This window comes from Phalangium opilio, unplaced genomic scaffold (genome assembly GCF_054372755.1).
Source record: "Phalangium opilio isolate 3A_F unplaced genomic scaffold, DU_Popi_V2 ptg000098l_1, whole genome shotgun sequence".
Taxonomy (NCBI): Eukaryota; Metazoa; Arthropoda; class Arachnida; order Opiliones; family Phalangiidae; genus Phalangium; species Phalangium opilio.
The window spans coordinates 2660297-2685761 of NW_028324201.1; the positions used below are offsets into that span (position 1 = coordinate 2660297).

Here is a 25465-nt window from a genome sequence, read left to right on the forward strand (position 1 = left end):
TAATTAATTTTAGTGTTGAATAGGAAAACATATAGGCTGAAAGAACATCTCGCGCAGTTTAATCTCATTTTCTTATTTCAGTAAAGGGTTATCTATAGATACCCAAAAAACCTGTTGTTTTCGATTAATTTCACGTTAAATATGGTTATTAAGTTGAAATTAACGGCTTATCTTTTTATATCAGTTTATTATACGAGTTTGAATTAGAAATTCTCCTAAACTGCAAACTTTAGAGGAGTGACTGTTTGACTCTTGCGGAACAATCACTATTTTGCCCCAAAACTTTTAAATATCGCGCCTTTTCAATGGCTCTCTTTTTAAAAATGGGAAAAATGCATTCAAATGACAATTTAATTAATCGTAAGAATTAAACAGGAAAATGGAGGCTGGGTGAAAGATTTGTTAGTTTAATTATAAGATATCCATGAATTTACCCAAAACACGAATCTTTCACATTAATTATACTTGATTGAGTTTAATTTAACGGCTTATCTTGTACATCTAGTGTGGATTTAGTTTATAATACAAGTTTCAATAAAATTTTTACTTTAATTGCAATTACCCTAAAATTTTAATGTATGCGCTTTTGATTTATTTTAATGATCATTTAAATTAATTTGAAAGTGGAATAGGAAACTACTGTGGCTGTACGAAAAACTTGTGATGTTTTAATCTTATTTTGAGCGTGGTTCATGAGAGTGGATTAAGCTTAAAATTTATTTGAATGTTTTACCCTAATTGCAATTTTTAGTCAAGTTTAATATTTTTGCTATATATTCTCCATTATGGCACCCTAAACTTTTAAATTTCGCGGCAATGTACTTTAAAGATAGGTTAAATTATCTTAAGTGAGAAATTGAAAATATTGGGCTTGGGTAGTTTTAATCGTAATTAAACAGCTTATTTAAAACTTATTTGAGCTTTTATCCAAAAATATATATTTTTGTTTAATTTCACGTTAATTATATTTAATTGAGTCAGGGATAGATAGACTTTTTTAAGACGGAATGGGTAACAGGGTTATTCGGGTGCGCGTCCTAGTCCATGACCCCCTTACCCGTGACGGAGGGGTGTGAAAGAAGAGGCGGGTCTTATTTTTGTTATGGCGTTGTATGTAATCAGTCCGATATGGTCTAGTGGCTAGGATACCTGGCTTTCACCCAGAAGGCCCGGGTTCGATTCCCGGTATCGGAGACTGTGCTTTGTACCGCTTTTAAAGAATAAATTTAAAGACACATTTATAGGAATAATATCTAGGGTTGCTCAAGCCAGTCCGATATGGTCTAGTGGCTAGGATATCTGGCACTCACCCATACGGTCCGGGTTCGATTCCCGGTATCGGAGCGAGTGCTTTTGTACAGGTTTTGAAGAATAGACTTAAGGATATAGGTTTATGAATTGAATTAAGACTTGTTTGAGCAAGTCCGATATGGTCTCTTGGGTAGGATACCTGGTTTTCACCCAGAAGGCCCGGGTTCGATTCCCGGTATCGGAGACTGTGCTTTGTACCGCTTTTGAAGAATACATTTAAAGACACATTTATAGGAATAATATTTAGGGTTGTTCCAACCAGTCCGATATGGTCTAGTGGCTAGGATATCTGGCTCTCACCCAGAAGGCCCGGGTTCGATTTCCGGTATCGGAGCGAGTGCTTTGTACCGCTTTTCAAGAATAGACTTAAGGATATAGGTTTATGAAAAGAATTAAGACTTGGTTGAGCAAGTCCGATATGGTCTAGTGGCTAGGATATCTGGCTTTCACCCGGAAGGCACGGGTTCGATTCCCGGTACCGGAGACTGTTCTTTGTACAGCTTTTAAAGAATAAATTTAAAGACACATTTATACGAATAATATCTAGGGTTGCTCAAACCAGTCCGATATGGTCTAGTGGCTAGGATATCTGGCTTTCACCCAGAAGGCCCGGGTTCGATTCCCGGTATCGGAGACTGTGCTTTGTACCGCTTTTCAAGAATAGACTTAAGGATATAGGTTTATGAATAGAATTAAGACTTGGTTGAGCAAGTCCGATATGGTCTAGTGGCTAGGATACCTGGCTTTCACCCAGAAGGCCCGGGTTCGATTCCCGGTATCGGAGACTGTGCTTTGTACCGCATTTAAAGAATAAATTTAAAGACACATTTATAGGAATAATATCTAGGGTTGCGCAAGCCAGTCCGATATGGTCTAGTGGCTAGGATATCTGGCACTCACCCATACGGCCCGGGTTCGATTCCCGGTATCGGAGCGAGAGCTTTTGTACAGGTTTTGAAGAATAGACTTAAGGATATAGGTTTATAAATTGAATTAAGACTTGTTTGAGGAAGTCCGATATGGTCTCTTGGGTAGGATACCTGGTTTTCACCCAGAAGGCCCGGGTTCGATTCCCGGTATCGGAGACTGCGCTTTGTACAGCTTTTAAAGAATAAATTTAAAGACACATTTAAAGGAATAATATCTAGGTTTGCTCAAACCAGTCCGATATGGTCTAGTGGCTAGGATATCTGGCTTTCACCCAGAAGGCCCGGGTTCGATTCCCGGTATCGGAGCTAGTGCTTTTGTACCGCTTTTCAAGAATAGACTTAAGGATATAGGTTTATGAATTGAATTAAGACTTGTTTGAGCAAGTCAGATATGGTCTAGTGGGTAGGATACCTGGCTTTCACCCAGAAGGCCCGGGTGCGATTCCCGGTATCGGAGACTGTTCTTTGTACAGCTTTTCAAGAATAAATTTAAAGACAAATTTATAGGAATAATATCTAGGGTTGCTTAAACCAGTCCGATATGGTCTAGTGGCTAGGATACCTGGCTTTCACCCAGAAGGCCCGGGTTCGATTCCCGGTATCGGAGACTGCGCTTTGTACAGCTTTTAAAGAATCAATTTAAAGACACATTTATAGGAATAATATTAAGGTTGTTCCAACCAGTCCGATATGGTCTAGTGGGTAGGATACCTGGCTTACATCCACAAGGCCCGGGTTCGATTCCCGGTATCGGAGCGAGTGCTTTTGTACCGCATTTCAAGAATAGACTTTAGGATATAGGTTTATGAAAAGAATTAAGACTTGGTGAAGCAAGGCCGATATGTTCTAGTGGCAAGGGTATCTCGCTTTCACCCAGAAGGCCCGGTTTCGATTCCCGGTATCGGAGCTAGTGCTTTTGTACCGCTTTTCAAGAATAGACTTAAGGATATAGGTTTATGAATAGAATTAAGACCTGGTTGAGCAAGTCCGATATGGTCTATAGGCTAGAATATCTGGCTTTCACCCGGAAGGCCCGGGTTCATTCCCGGTATCGGAGCGAGTTTTTTTGTACAGCTTTTGAAGAATAGACTTAAGGATATAGGTTTATGAATAGAATTAAGACTTGGTTCGGCAAGTCCGATAGGTCTAGAGGCTAGGATATCTGGCTTTCACCCAGAAGGCCCGGGTTCGATTCCCGGTGTCGGAGCGACTGCTTATGTACCGCTTTTGAAGAATAAACTTAAAGACACATTTATAGGAATAATATTTAGGATTGTTCCATCCAGTCCGATATGGTCTTGTTGCTAGGATATCTGGCTCTCACCCAGAAGGCCCGGGTTCGATTCCCGGTATCGGAGCTAGTGCTTTTGTACCGGTTTTAAAGAACAGACTTAAGGATATAGCCTAGGTTTATGAATAGAATTAAGACTTGGTTGAGCAAGTCCGGTATGGTTTAGTGGCTAGGATACATGGCTCTCACCCAGAAGGCCCGGGTTCGATTCCCGGTATCGGAGCGAGTGCTTTTGTTTCGCTTTTCAAGAATAGATTTAAGGATATAGGTTTATGAATAGAATTAAGACTTGGTTGAGGAAGTCCGATAAGGTCTATAGGCTAGGATATCTGGCTTTCACCCGGAAGGCCCGGGTTCATTCCCGGTATCGGAGCGAGTTTTTTTGTACAGCTTTTGAAGAATAGACTTAAGGATATAGGTTTATGAATAGAATTAAGACTTGGTTCGGCAAGTCCGATAGGTCTAGTGGCTAGGATATCTGGCTTTCACCCAGAAGGCCCGGGTTCGATTCCCGGTGTCGGAGCGACTGCTTATGTACCGCTTTTGAAGAATAAATTTAAAGACACATTTATAGGAATAATATTTAGGATTGTACCATCCAGTCCGATATGGTCTTGTTGCTAGGATATCTGGCTCTCACCCAGAAGGCCCGGGTTCGATTCCCGGTATCGGAGCGAGTGCTTTTGTTTCGCTTTTCAAGAATAGATTTAAGGATATAGGTTTATGAATAGAATTAAGACTTGGTTGAGGAAGTCCGATAAGGTCTATAGGCTAGGATATCTGGCTTTCACCCATACGGCCCGGGTTCGATTCCCGGTATCGGAGCGAGTGCTTTTGTACAGGTTTTGAAGAATAGACTTAAGGATATAGGTTTATGAATTGAATTAAGACTTGTTTGAGCAAGTCCGATATGGTCTCTTGGGTAGGATACCTCGTTTTCACCCAGAAGGCCCGGGTTCGATTCCCGGTATCGGAGACTGTGCTTTGTACCGCTTTTTAAGAATACATTTAAAGACACATTTATAGGAATATTTAGGGTTGTTCCAACCAGTCCGATATGGTCTAGTGGCTAGGATATCTGGCTCTCACCCAGAAGGCCCGGGTTCGATTTCCGGTATCGGAGCGAGTGCTTTGTACCGCTTTTCAAGAATAGACTTAAGGATATAGGTTTATGAATAGAATTAAGACTTGGTTGAGCAAGTCCGATATGGTCTAGTGGCTAGGATATCTGGCTTTCACCCGGAAGGCACGGGTTCGATTCCCGGTACCGGAGACTGTTCTTTGTACAGCTTTTAAAGAATAAATTTAAAGACACATTTATACGAATAATATCTAGGGTTGCTCAAACCAGTCCGATATGGTCTAGTGGCTAGGATATCTGGCTTTCACCCAGAAGGCCCGGGTTCGATTCCCGGTATCGGAGACTGTGCTTTGTACCGCTTTTCAAGAATAGACTTAAGGATATAGGTTTACGAATAGAATTAAGACTTGGTTGAGCAAGTCCGATATGGTCTAGTGGCTAGGATACCTGGCTTTCACCCAGAAGGCCCGGGTTCGATTCCCGGTATCGGAGACTGTGCTTTGTACCGCTTTTAAAGAATAAATTTAAAGACACATTTATAGGAATAATTTCTAGGGTTGCTCAAGCCAGTCCGATATGGTCTTGTTGCTAGGATATCTGGCTCTCACCCAGAAGGCCCGGGTTCGATTCCCGGTATCGGAGCTAGTGCTTTTGTACCGCTTTTAAAGAACAGACTTAAGGATATAGCCTAGGTTTATGAATAGAATTAAGACTTGGATGAGCAAGTCCGGTATGGTTTAGTGGCTAGGATACATGGCTCTCACCCAGAAGGCCCGGGTTCTATTCCCGGTATCGGAGCGAGTGCTTTTGTTTCGCTTTTCAAGAATAGATTTAAGGATATAGGTTTATGAATAGAATTAAGACTTGGTTAAGGAAGTCCGATAAGGTCTATAGGCTAGGATATCTGGCTTTCACCCGGAAGGCCCGGGTTCATTCCCGGTATCGGAGCGAGTTTTTTTGTACAGCTTTTGAAGAATAGACTTAAGGATATAGGTTTATGAATAGAATTAAGACTTGGTTCGGCAAGTCCGATAGGTCTAGTGGCTAGGATATCTGGCTTTCACCCAGAAGGCCCGGGTTCGATTCCCGGTGTCGGAGCCACTGCTTATGTACCGCTTTTGAAGAATAAACTTAAAGACACATTTATAGGAATAATATTTAGGATTGTTCCATCCAGTCCGATATGGTCTTGTTGCTAGGATATCTGGCTCTCACCCAGAAGGCCCGGGTTCGATTCCCGGTATCGGAGCGAGTGCTTTTGTTTCGCTTTTCAAGAATAGATTTAAGGATATAGATTTATGAATAGAATTAAGACTTGGTTGAGGAAGTCCGATATGGTCTAGTGGCTAGGATACCTGCCTTTTACCCCGCATTTGAAGAATAAACTTAAAGACACATTCATAGGAATAATATTTTGGGTTGTGCCAACCAGTCCGATATGGTCTAGTGGTACCTGGCTTTCACCCAGAAGGCCCGGGTTCCATTCCCGGTATCGGAGCGAGTGCTTTTGTTTCGCTTTTCAAGAATAGATTTAAGGATATAGGTTTATGAATAGAATTAAGACTTGGTTGAGGAAGTCCGATAAGGTCTATAGGCTAGGATATCTGGCTTTCACCCGGAAGGCCCGGGTTCATTCCCGGTATCGGAGCGAGTTTTTTTGTACAGCTTTTGAAGAATAGACTTAAGGATATAGGTTTATGAATAGAATTAAGACTTGGTTCGGCAAGTCCGATAGGTCTAGTGGCTAGGATATCTGGCTTTCACCCAGAAGGCCCGGGTTCGATTCCCGGTGTCGGAGCGACTGCTTATGTACCGCTTTTGAAGAATAAACTTAAAGACACATTTATAGGAATAATATTTAGGATTGTTCCATCGAGTCCGATATGGTCTTGTTGCTAGGATATCTGGCTCTAACCCAGAAGGCACGGGTTCGATTCCCGGTATCGGAGCGAGTGCTTTTGTTTCGCTTTTCAAGAATAGATTTAAGGATATAGATTTATGAATAGAATTAAGACTTGGTTGAGGAAGTCCGATATGGTCTAGTGGCTAAGATACCTGCCTTTTACCCCGCATTTGAAGAATAAACTTAAAGACACATTCATAGGAATAATATTTTGGGTTGTGCCAACCAGTCCGATATGGTCTAGTGGTACCTGGCTTTCACCCAGAAGGCCCGGGTTCGATTCCCGGTATCGGAGACTGTGCTTTGTACCGCTTTTAAAGAAAAAAATTAAAGACACATTTATAGGAATAATGTCTAGGGTTGCTCAAACCAGTCCGATATGGTCTAGTGGCTAGGATATCTGGCTCTCACCCAGAAGGCCCGGGTTCGATTCCCGGTATCGGAGCTAGTGCTTTTGTACCGCTTTTCAAGAACAGACTTAAGGATATAGCCTAGGTTTATGAATAGAATTAAGACTTGGCTAAACAAGTCCGATATGGTTTAGTGGCTAGGATATCTAGCTTTCACCCAGAAGGCCCGGGTTCGATTCACGATATCGAAGCGACTGCTTTTGTACTGCATTTGAAGAATAAACTTAAAGACACATTTATAGGAATAATATTTAGAATTGTTCCATCCAGCCCGATATGGTCTAGTGGCTAGGATATCTTTATAATGAGCAAAAATATATTGTATTTGAAAGTCGATTGAATAATCTCTTACAAAGGGTGAAATTCCAGAACAGTTCTTGTTTGAAAGTTGTCGATACAAGCACTATACGGAAATCAGAGAATGAAGGCAGTCAACTATCGGTGTGGTTTAATTCAGAGCTGTGCTAATTAATTAGAAATTCAATTAGCTAACTAATTAATTAGCAACATTTACTAATTGAAAATGGTAATTGAATTTTAATTACCTTAGTGCTAATTGAGAAGTAATTCTAATTAATTACCAACATTTACTAATTGAAAATGGTAGTTGAATTTTAATTACCTTAGTGCTAATTGATAAGTAATTCTAATTAATTAGTACACTGTTAAAAAAATGGAACTGTTTGACACCTTTAGAGGGGCTTCCTAATACATCCCCAGCAGCACCCCTATTGGTGTTTAAAAGCACCATTCGAGAGGATGTCAATACGCACCTTTGAAAACGGTGCGAAATAATACCTTCTCTGAAGGTGCTTTTTATATCCTGTTAGGTGTTTTAATCACTTTGAATAGAGGTGTATATTAATGCCAGAAAAAGTGTTTATAAACCCTTTAAAAAAAGGTCTTTTTGAGACTAATTTGGTGTTTTTAAATTCCATTGACGTTGGTGCTTTTTAATTCCTGTTAGGTTTAAAACATTACCCTTAATCGAGGTTTAAAATTATACCAGAAAGGTGTCTATAGACTCTGTAAAAGGTGTTTTTTGAAATGATTGTTTTTCAAAACAAATGAGTTACCATAGATTAGTCTTTCAAAATAGCTGCTCAAATCCATTTGATTAAGGGTAAACGTTTCTTCTGCTGTAAGCCTTATTCAACCGTGCAAGAATTGATACGCGTGCGAAGGTTACGTTTAACCTTTACTGTATATCCTCAATTGTTATATTTAAGGACCTGATTTATATCATTTAAAAGTATTTAATTTTCGGCTCACTGTGAACCGTCAAGACCTCCTCAAAGACACACGAATTTATGGAACCAAACCGAACAACGCTAACCAAATTCTTTAAAAGTAGCATTCAGTGTAACTAGGGAAGTTTTATTTCACGTTTACACTGTATATAAATGTAGTCAAGCTGAATTAAAAAGTAAACACCAAATTTGAAATATTAATATAAAAGATGTTCTTGCAATATTGAAATGAAACAGAGCTTTTCAGCTACAAAACTACAAAAAGAATCGTAATGCCGAAATATATTTAATATATTTTCATTTAATATTCTACAATAAGAAAATGTTATGGTTTTGTAAGAGATAATTTTATTTTACTCGCTTTATATTAACTTTGATATGCGCATAGTGTTTCGATTCAGATGCAAGCTTCATAACTCGTTCTATATAAACTTTCACTTGAGTCGTTTCGAAGAAAGAAGATTATCTTTAATAATTAAATAAATATAAATGATATTAATTTTTTTAATCGTCACTATTTTACCTTAATTCTAGTTAAGTGGTTTAAAGAAACGTTATTCTTAAAATGATTTTAAATATAGCTATTGTTGACGTTTGACTTCTAGCGTAAACCGTTTTCACAAATTTTGGAAATTTAGGGTATATAAGGCGATTGATTGACTAATGGTAGGAATAAGCGCTATTGCGTGAACGTTTGGTCGAAGCCCTGCCATTGGGAGGCTATAGTCGTTTCTCGTAACTTAAGCCGATCGCGCGTACATCTTAATCTCAACGATGATAATGGAGTAGAAGCCAATGTTTCAGATTGGCGTGTATGTGGTATACACAGAAGACTTATATGATGGTGTTGTCAGAAGTCAATAAGTACAGATAAACGTGTATGTCGTATATACCGTTAGAAAAACAAGATTGGAGATTGCGTAATGAAGTAGAATTTTACCTCTCCGAGTGACGATGACGTCACGGAGAGGTATTGCACTGAACGTATCTGTGTGTCTGTCTGTTACCGTGTTCGCAGTTGGCAAGTCGATGCAAACGTGTTCGCAATTTCCGGACCGCGTTCGCAGTATACAGAAATTTGAAAAATGTTACTTCGTTGCTATATCCAACTTATTTAAGGTCAATCATTAACTATCCGTTACACCTTCATCTACTGTCTAACCACCAATTGTTTCATCTACTGTCTAGCTACCAAATGTTTCAAACAATGCCAACCGGTATTTAATAGCTTCTAACAACAACACAATGCAATAGTCTTTCGTGCACACCACATTCGCCACACGCAGCGAGCGGCTAGGGTTACGAGAAACGTCTAGCCTCCCAATGGCAGAGCTTCCACCATAGATTCACGCAATTGCGCATTTTCTTACCTCTTAGTGTGAATCAATCACCTTTTATACCCTTAATTTACAAAAGTTCTGATATAGGTGTTCCCTAGAAATAATAAAATAACGTTAAAATGCGGCGGAGCCCCGTCGTGCCCAAACTACATGTCTCGTCGCAAAACCAATGGTACGTCGTCTAGTAGCTGGAAATTTTTTTTTGCAGAAATCGCAATTATGCCTCTCTGTTAAGCCTTGGTTCCAAAAAGAACGGTCCAATTAGATGATCACCCACAATTCCGCACCAGACGTTCAAGCTGAATTGAACTTGGTGAGCCCTAACACTAGTAGCGTGCGGTTTTTGTTGCGCCCACTGATGCTCGTAGTACATGTTCAATATGCCGTCACGGGAGAAACTTGCCTCACCAGTAACTTAAAGGTTAGGTGGTAAGTTAATATCTTGACGTCGAGCCATAAACCATTGAGAAAAGTCTAGTCGTCTCGGATAATCCGTTTCGTTAAGTGCTTGGACCTTTTGTAGATGGTAAGGATGAAATTTATTTTCTCGGACAATTCGCCAGACAAGTGCGTGAGTTACCCCCGATTGCCGCCCAACTTTCCTGGTGTTTGTTACCCTCTGCGAGACCATACATCAGATGCATATCCGCATACTCTGCATTTGTATTGGAAGCTCAACGTTTGCACCAGGACCGCTTCCTTCAAAGACAGTTGTCCAATCAACAAACTATCCAAGCTGTCGACAGACGATTGAGAGAGGGAGGAAAGATCCAACCTGCGGGAACGTGGGGCTATAGCTCAAGACGTTCCTGAAGTTGTGGAGGAACAAGTACTCAACATATTCGAGGATGGTCCCGCAACAAGCACCAGGAAAGTTGGGCGCCAATTGGGGGGTAACTCACGTACTTGTCTAGCGAATTCTCCGAGGAGATAAATTTCATCCTTACCATCTACAAAAGGTCCAAGCACTAAACGAAACGGATTATCCGAGATGACTAGACTTTTGTCAATGGTTTAGGGCTCGATGTCATGATATTACCTTACTATCTAACCTTGTAGTTACTGATGAGGCAAGTTTCTCCCGTGACGGCATATTGAACATGCACAGCAAGCATCAGTGGGCGGAACAAAATCCGCACGCTACTAGTGTTAGGGCTCACCAAGTTCAATTCAGCTTGAACGTCTGGTGCGGAATTGTGGGTGATCATCTAATTGGACCGTTCTTCTTGCAACCAAGGCTTAACGGAGAGGCATAGTTGCGATTTCTGCAAGGCAATTTGTTCCAGCTACTAGACGACGTACCATTGGCTAAGCGGCGAGACATGTGGTTTAGGCACAACGGTGCACCACCGCATTTTTCGCTCCTAGATAGGGCCCATCTTAAATAAACTTTCCCTTTGAGGTGGATAGGCCGTGGTGGAACGGTTGCGTGGCCTGCCATATCTCCAGACCTAAACCCTTGCGATTTCTTTCTTTGGGGCTACCTTAAGGACTTAGTTTATGAACGTGAAGTGCGAAGCCATACGCAACACTCCAGGGATTTTCGAACGGGTTGGACAGTCGTTAATTCGACGTGCCCAAGTTTGTATCAACGCCGACGTAAAGCAATTCAAACACTTTTTGGAATTACTTCCTGATTCCGTTTAATAATGAAATTAACATTATGGTACTTGATGGTTTCTTGTCACATTTAATCTTCTCTGTGAACATCTAAAACTAAAACGTAGTAAAGCCATACTTTGAGGTCAAGTAGTTCTGGCCAAAGTTTAGTGTCTTACTTGAAATGTTTACGTACCACTTCTCAATGAAAAGCTCTGCATTTATCTGGTCATAGTTTAAGACCGTTGCACACGTTTATGCACCATTGCTAGTAGTTAACAACCTTATTATTTATCTTATATCTCGGTCATTAGCTTATGAATAAATTAGACAACAATTTGGTCATTTGTACAATTCTACCTCCACTATGCGGACGATTTACGTTGTTCTAAGGCCTATTTTCAAGGGCCCATAACGTAGCAACGAAGCACGTTAGACTAATGGTCCAAAGACATTTTTCACTCTGTTTGACCCAACGAACAACCTCCTTGATTTCTTCCAGACCTTTTAGAAACACCCTGTATATGCCTTATTCATAACATTGTGCATAATTGTGCCTCTTTTACAGAGTTTTGGAGCTCTATGAATACCATATTAGGTTTAGAGCCTGTTGGGCATATAGTGGATTCCGAATTTTCAGATGACGACACGTTAGAGGAGTTAAATGTTGTACCTGATCCTTTTTGAAAGCGTAAAGGCTGTATGGCTCATTCGATACAACTAGTAATCAACGCCATTATTAAAAAGGACGCTGATGCCACTGCTTTTATTAAAATCATTAATGATATTATTGGCTTTTTTCGTAAATCACTTATTTGGACAGAAGAATTAAAGAAACGAACTGACGGTAGGGACTTAATTCCCCTTGGTGGAACTAGATGGAATGTTCTCTTTTACGCCATTGAGCGTATATCTGAGGTATATCTTAATAGGATCGTTATCTTCTTAAAAGGACGTTATCTTCTTTTGTTTTGAGTAGCTTCGTAAAAAAGAATAGCCTCACAAACTCAGCAACTATGGCACATTGTGTTTTTCCAAGCTGCTTAATGATAATATATAGAACGTATGATGTTGCAACATGTAAGTCTCGTTTAATTAATTAGCCAAACATGATTGCTGCTGTCAAAGCCGTTATCATCAAGGCAAAGGAAGAAAAGGACCTTTCGATTGATTTTTCCACTCTTCACACTGGCATGGTTGAAGAGGTTAAAAAAATACTGCATTTACTTAAACCTTTAAAGGACACAACAGATCGACTGCAATCTAATGGTATATTAGCACCTGAAATAATCGGGGAACTACTTCAGGCCTTCGACAAGGTCTACGAATGCCGAGCAATTCACTTTGACGAAATACTGTTTTGGACGTGGACTTTGTGACAAGCACGTTGCTAGATCCAAGGCAAAAGCTAGCACCATTTGATGGTAGCTATCCTAAAAAATGCAGATTTCATATCTTTTTAATTTCGCTGAACACATTGCACATTTCATATCTTTTTCATTTCGCTGAACACATTGTACACTTCATATCTTTTTAATTTCGCTATTGCACATTACCGTAGCTATTGTTGATTTAATTAAAACGATGCAATCGTGATCCTATATTTGCAGAATACTTCAGCATCCCTTCCTGGGGTGAGCATTATCAACGAATAAAATGCCCAATGAATGTGCGTACAGCCGTGGATGCGCAGGTTTCCAAAAAGCGGTCAGGGAAACTAGGCTACTTGACACGTGTTCCGTCACCCATGGCTCCCAATGGCCCAGCTAAAGAACTTGACATTTATCTCGCGGAAGATCATCTTAGATATCCATCAGCCGATGAAGATGACGACGGTATTCCAGAGTCGCAGGCCATCCTTGACTACTGGCGTGATAACGCAAAAAGATTTCCTCACCTTTCCAATCTCGCCAGGTGCTACTTGTCCATACCAATTAGTTCTGCTGATGTTGAAAGATCATTTAGTATGGCTGGAAATTATCAGAGAGCGAGAAGGGCAAATCTGTCATTGAAACACGTTGCAAACATCTTGACGTATACGGAATATCGAACGGAGCAAATAAAATGCATGACTGACTTGCAAATATGAACATTTCAATAATTTCAATGACAATTGTTGGTTTAGTATAGAAGCATCCTAACGTATTAAAATTAATCGGTCATTTTACAAATTTTGTCTAACTAAATTAATATCGTACTAAAGTAAAATACTATTAACTCGAATTGCCTTAGTTCTGTTTTTATTTGACGAACTTAAGGTAATATTACGGTGAAATATTGAATATCTCTGTAAAATGTCAACAATATTAAAATTGTTATCTCTTAACCGCAAAATCCGTGGAAATTTTTTCCTTCTCCTTTTCTAAAAGAATATTATATCTGCGTTATTGAACATTCTCATAAAATACACGAAGCATTTTAGAGGAAAGGAACAATGCTTCGAAGCAAACGCGCCGCGAGTGCAGATGAGATTCAGTAATGTAAACATATGTACCGAAAACCTTTATCCCATTCACACTCTAAACATGAAGTACATAACGTTTTCTATGTTTCGTTGAAGTTCAACAGCAAATTTCATAAAAACTAAAAAAGTTCTTTAGATAAATGTTATTATCTTTCCAAATTTTCTATCTTCAACTAAGAAACTACTTTCCCAAAAGGAGGTACATATTTATTTAACCTTCTGAAGATAATAATAGTTTTGCCTTTATAAAAGTAAGACACTCTGAAATGTTTGTTTTGCTCATATTTGAAATTATGTTTATTTTTCGAAAAGCAAATATTGTTAAATGTATATTTTGCGAATTTGCCCACCTCTGATCTCGAACAACTCTACTGAACGTTTCTTGGCTAACTGCCAGAAAAAGCTCTTGATCAATGCCAGTTTTATATGATCCAGTCGCGTAAAAGCCTAATGCAATCAAGATCTAAAAGACTGATTTACACTTTTTTTGTGAACAAGGTTAAACAAAAATTTTAAGGGACTGAGATGAATAAGCCAGACACTGCTTGATTGATTTGAAGCTTCATTTTAATTTTTTCATCGCATCTCTACTAAGCCTTGGTTCCAATCGTTCGCAAATTTTATTAACCAAGCACCGATATAATCGAAAAAGTATAATAAATTGAAAAGTTGGTAGTTCAAAAGCTTTCTCAGGATCTCTTAAAACTCTGTCTCTTCTCAATGCTCTTTGATTTTCTAGTTTTTGCGACGCAAAATTTCGAGGTACATAAAAACATTCGCAGCCACGTTGACCATGAAACTAGCTCTTTAAAAAACGATAGTGTTTCCACCTTTCGCCCAAAAAATGTTTTTCCGCGAAATTTCAAAGTCGTAAAATATTGCAAAGCTAATAAGTTTTTTTCGTACAAAATTAAACAACAGAAAACAAACTAAAAAAAGTCCTTTTTCATGTCGACCTTTTATATGGCAGAAAGTCCCTTCGATAAAATTTTAACAAAAAGATTTACCCTGTTGTTTATTTATCACACGCTTATCAAAATAGTTCTACGATAAAATTGAATGCAAAAGTTGTAGAATACCGATTTGTTGATAACTTGTCGAACTTACGATAAATACGAGTTATTGTATGCGATAACTTGAAAAATACAGTGAATTGGCTCCAATATCATATTTAAATACGAACGAGGAAGAAGTCGAGAATGGTTCAAGTGTACTGCAGTGAATTCACAAAGTTCGCAAACCTGTTTTTGGCATTTTGCAGAAGAAAAATAGTTTTTTTGAATGAAAATATTGAAAATAAAATATAAAGATATGCTGATTCAATAAATTATTATTTCTGTATACACAATTGATTTGAGTAATTTCTTAATCAAAAATCTTCGGAGCCATAATACCTAATTTTTTTAGTAATATTCAACCAGTTTAATTACAGACTTAAAATTAATTTCAAACTTAGGGGCAAATACCATTACATCTAAAATCCACTAGACAGTTTTATAAAATACAGGATTCTCATTGTATTCATCATAGACAGAAAACTCAGGTGAAACGTTCACACATACAATATATTTGGCCTATCTCATGTTGACTATTTGAGGTTTGATTAATTCTCTCATTAACGTTTAAGCGCAAACCGGGCTTCGTGTTGGCGAAAATTTTCTAATATTTAATGACAACTGTTTTTTGGTATAATAACTGACAAAGAAGCACGGTTGTTAAACTATAACGACAGAGACTAGTATTAATTATATAAAAACGTCTTGGTTTGGACCGAGGCCGAAAAAACAAACGATATGTGTGAGGTTTATCAATTGACTGAAGTTTCTGATATTGCAATTTTTTTCTAGTTTTTTTATCCACTCAATCCTTAATCAATATTTAATTCAATCAACTGATTTTACTGTTAATCGATCTAGTCCCTCTAAATTAATTGAAAAAATCACATATCTACGCTGTTTCAAGAACAATTACATTTTCGAAAACATTTTATCATGAAACTAATTGTTCTTGAAAAAGCGTAGATATGTAATTTTTTCAATTAATTTAGAGGGGCTAGATCGATTAACAGTAAAATCAGTTGATCGAATTAAATATTGATTAAGGATTGAGTGGATAAAAATAACTAGAAAAAAATTGCAATATCTGAACTTCAGTCAATTGATAAACCTCACACATATCGTTTGTTTTTTCGGCCTCGGTCCAAACCAAGACGTTTTTATATAATATCTGTCACTTCAGTCTTAATGTAATTAAATTTTGAATAATTATGTTTGCTTTACCGTCATACATTTGCACTCTAAAATATAATGGCATTCAAACACCATATATGCTGTTTTTCCAGTACCATAAAAGACATCATTTAGGGTGTACTTTAACCCCATTTCAATGATCAATTCACGCCATTTACTAATATTATTTGCAAGTATTAAGGAAATATTAAGCATTTATGCACCATTTACAGTGGCTTTTAACATCTTTTTTAGACAATCTATTGAACTTCTAATATTACTTAGTTTAATGGTTTTAAAAGTAGGGAAAAAGTACGCTACCTATGTCACCTTATTAAACCAAGTGAAGTGAAATAATTGTTCAATATATATTATAACCACTAAACCACAGACACGTGGTAAGTCTAAGTTTTCCAAGAGATCTAACTAATTATTTTGTCCAATCAAGATGGTTAAAACATGTATCTACCAGGGCTTGAACCTGGGACCTTCCGCGTGTGAAGCGGACGTGATAACCACTGCACCATAGATACGTAATAACACTGAGTTTTCCAAGAGATCTAGCTAATTATTATGTCCAATCACGATGGTCAAAGCCTTACTTCTGTAATTAACTAAAATTAACATACTTAGACTTAATTGTTTTGATCAAACTGGCTGATAGCACACCCTGAATACTTAATTGTTAATTTAAGATAATTCCGAAAAGTATCTTCGCCGTAGTTTTTAAGTTATCGGTGGGGAAAAATCACGAAAAACCCATGTTAATCTCCATAGGAATTTAGCAAAAGCGGGTGAATATTACTTTAACGTTACAAAACGGTATCAAGTCATATCTACAAGGGCCTACCGGCCCTGTAGAATAAGACCAATCAGCATAGTGAAACACGTGTAGTTTTAGATTTCATAGATAATTTTAAATTAGTACCTCCGACCAATCGCATAACGCCCTGCCTTTTCGTTAACAAAACTCTCGTGGCACGCTCCATATCGAAGGAAATTTAGAACGAGATTTAATTAAAGTTGCCTGCCATGTGACAAACGTGGCCTGAGATATGGAGCGTGCCAGTCTAATTTTGTTAACAAAAAGTGTTTGTAAGTATGATTTGACAGTATTCGAAACAAATAAAGTTTAACTCAGATCTTTATTAAAGCGACTTATCTATACAGTGTCTAGTTTCCAACTGGCGCCAGTGCTCTGTTTTCTATGACGTCATCTCTTATCGGGGGGCGTATACGCAATTGATAAGCGAGATAATCTTTGACCCTTTTGTCTATTAGGTCTACTACCAACATCTTCCCCTTTTAGTTAGATTTCTATACAAAATATTATTTAACATTGTGGCTCTTTTGAACTTAAATAGATTAATGATTAACTAAATGTCACATTATTTAGATTTATAAACAGTATATATAGTTTAACATTGCTACTCTTAAAACTTAAATGGATAGATGATTAACGATTAACTAAATGTCACATTCTAATAAACAAAAAAACTCAAACACTACAAAAATTAATCTTGACGTAATAAGTTCGACCCTTGTCATTGAGCCTCGTATCTGTCAGGTTTGTAAAGTCTTTCTGGTGCACGTAAACATCGCACTCCTATCGAAGTTACTGCAGGGTTGGCCCGTAATGTCAGTCTATTTGGATGGATGGGCTGGTCAGTTTCATCCCGAGCTGCTTCATTCTGGATTTGACTCTGTACCTCTCTTTCTCTACCGCCATTTGGACTCAATGATTGCCTGGGAACATTGGTTGGTCGTGTTCTCTGATGTGTCTGACAACTCCGACTACTATTTGATTGGGCTCCAAGTGGCAGCGTCGTCCTGATTTCACTGTTTCTGTTGCTAAGGCTTCTTTGTCTGACGTGGTTGAGATACGATGCTTGACCGTTAAATGTCGGCACCCATGGATAGGCTGACACTTCCGGCCTACTTAATCTTGTCTCCAGTGGTCGGTAATTTTTGGTCTGAATGACAGTCCTTATCCCAGGAATCTCTCTTAAGTCTTGTCGATTTCTTCGTAGGATATTTCCATGCTCAGTTCTTATTAAGTACGACCTTGGGCCTACTAGTTTTTCACAGGTGCCATTCATCCACGGAGTGTGTCGCTTACGTGGGTTGATTTTAACTTGTTGTCCTTCGATAAGAGGGGCTAGCTCTTTAGTTCCCCGATCGTACCAACGTTTCATGTTTTTCTGCCGCTGGCAATTCAATTTCGGAACATCAGGCACTACTTTTGGTTCTAATTTTTCTAAGTTCGTAGGTAGCAACGATTTTGTTTGCCTTAAAAACAATTTTTCTGCTGGCGTGATGCCGTCTTTTTGTGGTGTATTTCTCCAGTCGAGAATGGCAAGCATGACGTCTTGTTTTGCGTAGTCCACCTTCTTCAGTATATTCTTTACTATTTTGACTGCCGATTCAGCCTTGCCGATGGCTTGGCTGTGGTATGGTGGCGTCGTGATATGTAAAAATCCCCAATCCTTTGAGAACTCGGCGTATTCTTGACTGACGAAGTTAGTACCATTGTCTGTGATTAGGACTTGAGGAATCCCATGTCTGGCAAAATGGGTTTTCGTGTGATTTATAATGGTTGTCGACGTCGTGTTAGAGAGCTTATCCACTTCCCAATAATTGCTGTAGTACCAGACTGCTGTAGTAACCAGATAATTGACATTGTGTAGTGTAAATACGTCCTGTGCGACCATTTGCCATGGCAAGGTCGGCACTTCTAATGGTTGCAGGGGTAAGCGATATTGCTTAGTTAAAAACGCTTGACAAGAGCTACACTGATTCACATATTTTGTGATGTCTCTCTCCATACCCGGTCAGTAGACCATATCTTTGGCTTTACGGATAGTTGCTTGGTGACCCGCATGACTATAATGGAGGCGTTCCATGATAGTCTGTTGAATTGAGGCAGGAATCAACATGCGTTGTCCTTTTAGGATGAGCCCTTGAACAACCGTTAAGTCGTCTCTCGATTGCCAGTATTGCCGTAAATTCGGCTCTAAGTTTAGCTTTGCCATCGGCCAACCTTCCAAAATCAGTAAGCGCAACTTTACCAAAGAATCGTCTTCTTCTGTCGCCTTTCGTACTAGATCTCGTGTCGCCGAGCTTACCGCTAGATAACGTATTGGGTCTACTGCCGCTATTACCTCACAGACGCCTTCTTGAATCTGATAGATATCTTTATGTGGCAATTGAGCTGGTCCCCTATGTGGTAAGAACGCTCGACTAAGCATATCTGCGATGTGGAGGGTCGTCCCTTGTTTGTATTGGACTTCTAGCGTATAGGATTGAAGTTTCAACAACATTCTTTGAAGAAGTTTCGGTGCAATGCGCATAGGTTTCTTAAAAATCGGTATCAGTGGCTTGTGGTCAGTCTCTATCTTGATTTTCTGGGAGCAGCCGATGTAATGATCCAACCGGACACATCCAAATACGATGGCCAAGCACTCCTTTTCAATCACTGATGGTTAATGCTAGAGACGCATACGCAACAGGTCGCCCGTCCTGAAGTAAAACTGCTCCCAAGCCCGCCTCAGAGGCATCACACTGGATTGTGATTTCCTTACGTTGGTCGTAATATGCTAGTACCGGAGCCTCGGTCAGTAAGATTTTCAATATCTGGAACGCTTCTGCCTTCCTGTCTTGCCAGATGTACTCTGCTTTCTTTGCAAGTAGGGCCCTGAGTGGCTCCTTGATTATGGACATTGCCGGCAGATAGCGGTTTAAGTAATTTACTTTCATCGGGTCTGGTTTAATGCCTTGTGCCGAAATTGTATGTCCCATATAAGTCACCTCTTGAAGAGCCAATCGAATTTTACTTCTGTTTAGTTTCAGGTGACCCTCTCTAGCTCGTTGTTGTGTCGCTTTTAGATTTTGATTGTGATCTTTTATCGCTTCGTCCAAAGTTGCGCCACAGCCCACAACTAAGATGTCATCAAGTATATCGAATACACCTTTCAGACCTCCTAGCAGCTCAACCATTTTACGTTGGAATTCCTCTGGTGCGGAGGAAATTCCAAAGGGCATTCTTAAGTACCGGTATCTTCCAAACGTTGTCCAGAACGTTGTTAAAAAGGAGCTTTTCTCCGTTAACCGGACTTGGTGGAACCCGTCTTTGGCGTCCAACACTGTAAAGATTTTTACATCCGCTAACCGTGGTAAGATATCGTCGAGGGTTGGCATCGGAAATTTTGGTCGTTTAGTTCCTTTGTTGAAGTCTTTCGGATCGATGCAAATGCGTATATTGTTCGGTTGTTGGCAACTCAGCCGACAGGCTGTATTGGTAAAGTCTTGCAATGGGGCTTTGTTCTTCTTATGGACAATAACCAGACTACTTATCCAATCAGTAGGTGTCGTAACCTTCGTTATTATGCCTCGTTCTTCTAAGTCGTCCAGCTTAACTCTTAAGGGTTGCAACAACGCCACCGAAACCCTACGGGGCGCATGCTGGACAAGCTTAACGGCTTGGTCCATTTCTATCTCATAAGCGCCTGGCAGTTCACCCAATCCTTCGAATACGTCAGGGAAAGCGTCCAGGATCGTTTTTGCGGAAGTGGCGGCAGAAGCAAGTGCCTATTGGTTGGAGGCAACGTCAAGACTGTAACATACATCGTTGACTTGTATGAGGTCCATGTCCACGCACGTAGATGCCAATAAAAGGGGAGGCTTATATTGACCCTGTTCGGATATGATCTTGAACGTAAGGGGCTTTACAACTGAGCCGGCTGTACATAACAAACAACAAAGTGTACTCTCCCAGAACGCTGATAAGTTAGCCATCGTACATCGTGAGAGTGGTTAAGGATTGGCGAGGAAACATTGGCAACGGTCGTCGAATCTTTTGTAAGTCGGTAATGCTCATTACGTTGCACGTCGCTCCTGTATCAAGTTGACATTTTATAGGGTACCTTTGTCCACTTACGGATGACTCGGTTACGTATAGGGTGCAAATGAGTTTTTTACGTGCTGCTTTGTGACACATCGGATGTTCGTCTAGCTGGAATAGGTCCTCTGTTGATTCGTATATCTGATTACGTGTAATATCTTGAACGAAATTTGCACCTTGTTGGGCCGACTGTTGATCACCCGATAGTGGATAGAGCCATCGTGGATAGTGTTGCCCTAATGTATCTGAGGAATGTAGCGGCTGGTCCTGGGTTGAAAATGGTGGTTGGAAGTTGTCGACTTGATAAAAATATTGCGTCTCTGTTGTAAAATTCACGGACTGGTGGTGAGCTTCAGGTTTGCTCCTGCAAACTGCCGCGAAGTGATTCAAGCGATTGCAGTTGTTGCAACGTTGTCCATATGCTGGGCAAGATTCACCGGGTTGATGACGACGGTGATGCCCGCAATTAGTGTAACTCGAGGTACTTGGAAATGAAGACCTTTGTCTTGCATGCTGGTATTGTGGCGGTAATGAAGATGCGCGGCGTCGCCACGGCTGCTGAGACTTTCGCCGCGTCGATGCGGCTCCTCGGGAACTAGTATAATTTATGGCCTCGGACGTAAGCGTTGGAACTTCCGTGTCAATCTGGGTTAGTTGTGCATTAGAGGCGGCGGCCACCCGCAATACCTGCAGTACGTCCAACAACGGTGTAAGGTTCGGTGCTTGATATAGGGCTGCTCTGGTTTTCTTATCGTTACTAGCCAGGATGAGTTGATCACACAGCAGTTTATCTTCTAGAGCGCCATACTGACAGGTCTTGACTAAAGCCCGTAGGTGAATAAAATATTGGTTGCTGGAACGCCATTCGAAATAAATGCCGCTGATAACGGGGGTTCTTGTTCGGTGCAAAGTGAGCTTCCAATGCTGTTAAAATCCCAACCGTCGTGCTGGCATCGGTAAATGATAACTCGAGGTGTCGTAGTACTCGCCGACAGTCCTCTCCCAAAAAGGACCGCAGCGTAGCCACTTGAATGGCTGAAGATTTTTCCGTGAGGCCCGTAGCAATAGCATAGTCTCCGTATGCTTCTTTAAAGCAGGAGAAATTACCCGCTAAATCACCGGTACATACCATCGGCCTTGGCGACGGCACAAGATTCGCGAATCCATTAGAGCGTAGTACGGGGGAGGACATATCTACGGTTGATTATTTGACTTCTGACACCATGTTCGTAAGTATGATTTGTCAGTATACGAAACAAATAAGGTTTGACTCAGATCTTTATTAAAGCGACTCATCTATACAATGTCTAGTTTCCAACTGGCGCCAGTGCTCTATGTTTTCTATGACGTCATCTCTTATCGGGGGGCGTAAACGCAATTGATAAGCGAGATAATCTTTGACCCTTTTGTCTAGGTCTACTAACAACAGTGACACTATTTTCATATGGCTTATCCGCTGAACACTGATATTCAATCCTTTGCCGACGATATCCTATGTATCACATGGGGCCAATCCCGTCAACACCTTCAGGATCAGGGCAATGCTGCTCTTTATTCGGTCTACGGTTGGGGTCAACACAATAAACTTACCTTTAGCGCCCAAAGGTCACAAGCAATTACTTTCTTTCGTCCAGGTTCGGCATTCTAGTGTTTTGGATTCTTCGTTTAAGAAAGTATTGAATTTTATTTTTTCGGTTCCTATTATGGGGAAATCTAACTTTCGGGAAATTTCTTCTTTTATGAAGGTTCCCTGACTTCCTTGGTCTAACAAACACCTGGCACTTTTCCTTTGAGATTTGTTTGAAGTGTTTAACACTGCTGTTTTTTCGGTCTGTAGAAGAACTTTAGTCCCCGTATTGTTTAAGTTTACTGATGACGCATGTGCTGCTTGTACTGTAGGAATAGGATTGCTATTTCTTTGTTCACTGTTATTCTGATTTCTATTGGACCCTTGGCCCTGTTTATTTCCATTTACTTTGTTTTGTTCGCATTCGGCGAAATTATGTCTACAATTTCAGCGTTTACAGCCCTGATAATTTGAGGGACACCTATTGCTACTGTGGCCTCCCTTTGAATAATTGAAACACCTATTTTCGTTTCGAATGATATTTTTATTTTCTACTAATTTAAATGCTACGCAATTAGAGGAAGTGTTTGTTTGGTTCTTACAGAATATACAAAAGTAAGCCTTTCCAAATTCTTGTCTTCCTATTCTGTGGATTATACAGTAGCTGAACCCTTATAACCTTTGATATTATTCTTGTTATAATCTCTATTATCTATTCTATCTTATCTATTATATCAATAATCTATATTATTAAATATGTTTTACACAGAGAAAAAAGTTACTACTAGGAACCATTTGCCTACCTCCAAATTAGGCAGTCAAAACGTACGAGGATCTTGTCAATCATCTAAACGATCTAACTTAACAACTAAGAAGCTGACATAATACTTCTTGGAGACTTTAACCTCCCAGGTATAACATGGTCAAATTGGAATAACCTAAACTGCACTCACTATGTTAAAAACAAGGCGGAACACATTTTCAATATGTCCCACTTCCTGAATTTACAACAAATATTTGAATGCCGTACAACTGGCCCAGTATGTTGTTCAATTTGTCGATACTGCAAGGGAGTATCTTGTTCAAATGAACATGGAGATTTTGAGGCTCAACCTGAAGAAGATTATTATGGTTAACTTAAGCTTAACCAATATTGATAAATATACTGATATACTAATCGAGGGGGTAGACACATGACTTTTTGGTGTACACCTGAGTTCATAATTGCTGGAGTTCGTGTGAGTTTGCGAGAGTTCCTGTGAGTTTGCTAGAGTTTGTTTGAGTTTAATAGAGTTTGTGGGAGTTTTTTTGAGAGTTTACTTGAATTTCCCTTGAGTTACCGCAAGTTTGCCAGAGTTGCCACGAGTTCGCTAGAGTTGCCACGAGTTCGCTAGAGTTGCCACGAGTTCGCTAGAGTTGCCACGAGTTCGCTAGAGCTGCCACGAGTTCGCTAGAGTTGCCACGAGTTCGCTAGAGTTGCCACGAGTTCGCTAGAGTTGCCACGAATTCGCTAGAGTTGCCACGAATTCGCTAGAGTTGCCACGAATTCGCTAGAGTTTCCACGAGTTCTCTAGAGTTGAGGCGAGTTCGCTAGGGTTGCGGAGAGTTCGCTAGGGTTGCGGAGAGTTCGCTGGAGTTCCCTCGAGTTTGATGGAGTTTTCACGAGTTCGAGAATGTTCCCACGAGTTCGAGAGAGTTTTCACGAGTTTGCGAGAATTCTTGTGACTTTACTGGTATTGCTATTTGATCGAAATTAGTAAACCGTGGCTCGCTTGATCACGCACTCATCTGCTCGATACAGCACATCCACTCGATCACGCTTTGTCTTCACGTGCTTTACAAGCCCTTCCAAAGAATGTTTTGTATGTAAAAGCGCGTATCGGGGACTTTCGGCTTTTAAGCTCTAAAATTCTAAGGAATCATCTTTTAACATGGTCGTCTATTTGAAAAACCCTGTTTTTTGGCCATAATTCAGAAAATAATGCTTTAAATCTCTTTAAATTTTAATGAGATTGGCAAAAATAAGGCTTTTTTTATTTTTGTGCAAAGCTTCAAAAGTTTTAAGTTTTTGTAAAAAAATAAAAACCAAAATTAGCCAAAATTTAACTGCTTAGTCTTCAAACGGTTTAAAAGTGTTTTCTTCGGTTTTACTGGTTTGAATCTCTTGAAATTTTAGAGAGAGGTATATTGAAGGATTTTAAATTATCGTGCAAAGTTTCCAAGTTTTAAAATTAATAGTTATTTCCCTAAAAACTAATAAAGTTTGTTTGAGCCTGATCACAAACTATTTAGTAAATTAGGGAATTTTTGGAAAATAATTACTAGTTTCAAAACTTTGAAACTTTGCACGATAATGTGTAACCCTTAAATATACCTCTCACTAAAATTTCGAGAGATTCGAAACAGTGAAACCGAAGCAAACTCATTTCCACCGTTTGAAGACTAAGCTCTTTAATTAAGGGTAATTTTCGTTTTCATTTTTCTACAAAAACACAGTAAAATGAAAGTTTTGAAGCTTTTCACGAAAATAAACAAAACCTTATTTCGAACATCTTATTAAGATTTCATGAGATTTGAAGCAATTTTTTCGGAATTATGGCCAAAAAACGTGGTTCCTCCCATAGACAGTATGTTAAAAGGTGATTCCTCCGATTTTTGGCTTAGAATGCGTGATACCAGTAGTTCATAATAACCCCACCTTCAGGGTTATTATGAAGTACGAAACTCTTTAAAAAGCCCGAAACAACAAAGTTTCGCCGTAAAGCTCAGCGGATTCATACACCGTTTAGCTCCCAAAGATATAGTTACCCCAATTTTTAGCGCCCACGCGCATTAACTTATACACTTCCGGTTTAGCACTATTTTTATCTTGTGATTTTGGGAGCTCTATGGCCATTTTCGTACTCACCATTATTATGAACTCCTGGTGATAGGCGTTTTGAGGTCAAATAGACAGGATTCTAGAGCGCGTGAAGCCAGAGCGTGATCGAGTGGGCTGTGGCTATAGCAGCCTCTTCAAACAGGGCCGGAAATAAGAAAAATCTCCTATTGGACATGCGTTGCATCTTCATAGTAGGGCTATCAAAACTTCGGAAAATTTATTGGTCAAAATGTCCAGTGACCCCCTCCATTTTTAAAAAAATTATGGGACATTTTAAAATTTTATTGGACGATGTCCAGTGGTCTGTGCTT

General features: G+C 39.6%; 1 protein-coding gene and 16 non-coding genes across 17 annotated transcripts; 15 read left to right on the forward strand and 2 right to left on the reverse strand.

The window, feature by feature from the left end:
- Positions 1-1122: 1122 nt before the first annotated feature.
- On the forward strand, positions 1123-1194 carry TRNAE-UUC (transfer RNA glutamic acid (anticodon UUC)). The gene has a single exon. It is a non-coding gene; the product is annotated as a tRNA-Glu (tRNA).
- Positions 1195-1573: 379 nt separating this feature from the next.
- On the forward strand, positions 1574-1645 carry TRNAE-CUC (transfer RNA glutamic acid (anticodon CUC)). Its single transcript has one exon. It is a non-coding gene; the product is annotated as a tRNA-Glu (tRNA).
- Positions 1646-1873: 228 nt separating this feature from the next.
- On the forward strand, positions 1874-1945 carry TRNAE-UUC (transfer RNA glutamic acid (anticodon UUC)). Its single transcript has one exon. It is a non-coding gene; the product is annotated as a tRNA-Glu (tRNA).
- Positions 1946-2023: 78 nt separating this feature from the next.
- On the forward strand, positions 2024-2095 carry TRNAE-UUC (transfer RNA glutamic acid (anticodon UUC)). The gene has a single exon. It is a non-coding gene; the product is annotated as a tRNA-Glu (tRNA).
- A 78-nt stretch (positions 2096-2173) lies between these two features.
- On the forward strand, positions 2174-2245 carry TRNAE-CUC (transfer RNA glutamic acid (anticodon CUC)). The gene has a single exon. It is a non-coding gene; the product is annotated as a tRNA-Glu (tRNA).
- Positions 2246-2474: 229 nt separating this feature from the next.
- TRNAE-UUC (transfer RNA glutamic acid (anticodon UUC)) lies at positions 2475-2546 on the forward strand. The gene has a single exon. It is a non-coding gene; the product is annotated as a tRNA-Glu (tRNA).
- Positions 2547-2775: 229 nt separating this feature from the next.
- Positions 2776-2847, forward strand: TRNAE-UUC (transfer RNA glutamic acid (anticodon UUC)). The gene has a single exon. It is a non-coding gene; the product is annotated as a tRNA-Glu (tRNA).
- Positions 2848-3526: 679 nt separating this feature from the next.
- Positions 3527-3598, forward strand: TRNAE-CUC (transfer RNA glutamic acid (anticodon CUC)). The gene has a single exon. It is a non-coding gene; the product is annotated as a tRNA-Glu (tRNA).
- Positions 3599-4133: 535 nt separating this feature from the next.
- TRNAE-CUC (transfer RNA glutamic acid (anticodon CUC)) lies at positions 4134-4205 on the forward strand. The gene has a single exon. It is a non-coding gene; the product is annotated as a tRNA-Glu (tRNA).
- Positions 4206-4582: 377 nt separating this feature from the next.
- TRNAE-CUC (transfer RNA glutamic acid (anticodon CUC)) lies at positions 4583-4654 on the forward strand. Its single transcript has one exon. It is a non-coding gene; the product is annotated as a tRNA-Glu (tRNA).
- Positions 4655-4882: 228 nt separating this feature from the next.
- Positions 4883-4954, forward strand: TRNAE-UUC (transfer RNA glutamic acid (anticodon UUC)). Its single transcript has one exon. It is a non-coding gene; the product is annotated as a tRNA-Glu (tRNA).
- Positions 4955-5032: 78 nt separating this feature from the next.
- On the forward strand, positions 5033-5104 carry TRNAE-UUC (transfer RNA glutamic acid (anticodon UUC)). The gene has a single exon. It is a non-coding gene; the product is annotated as a tRNA-Glu (tRNA).
- Positions 5105-5182: 78 nt separating this feature from the next.
- Positions 5183-5254, forward strand: TRNAE-CUC (transfer RNA glutamic acid (anticodon CUC)). The gene has a single exon. It is a non-coding gene; the product is annotated as a tRNA-Glu (tRNA).
- A 535-nt stretch (positions 5255-5789) lies between these two features.
- TRNAE-CUC (transfer RNA glutamic acid (anticodon CUC)) lies at positions 5790-5861 on the forward strand. Its single transcript has one exon. It is a non-coding gene; the product is annotated as a tRNA-Glu (tRNA).
- A 1027-nt stretch (positions 5862-6888) lies between these two features.
- On the forward strand, positions 6889-6960 carry TRNAE-CUC (transfer RNA glutamic acid (anticodon CUC)). The gene has a single exon. It is a non-coding gene; the product is annotated as a tRNA-Glu (tRNA).
- Positions 6961-16266: 9306 nt separating this feature from the next.
- Positions 16267-16339, reverse strand: TRNAV-CAC (transfer RNA valine (anticodon CAC)). Its single transcript has one exon. It is a non-coding gene; the product is annotated as a tRNA-Val (tRNA).
- A 2298-nt stretch (positions 16340-18637) lies between these two features.
- LOC149634479 (uncharacterized) lies at positions 18638-19156 on the reverse strand. The gene has a single exon (XM_089851029.1). The coding sequence runs from the start codon at positions 19154-19156 to the stop codon at positions 18638-18640; it is 519 nt and encodes a 172-aa protein (XP_089707155.1).
- Positions 19157-25465: the final 6309 nt, after the last annotated feature.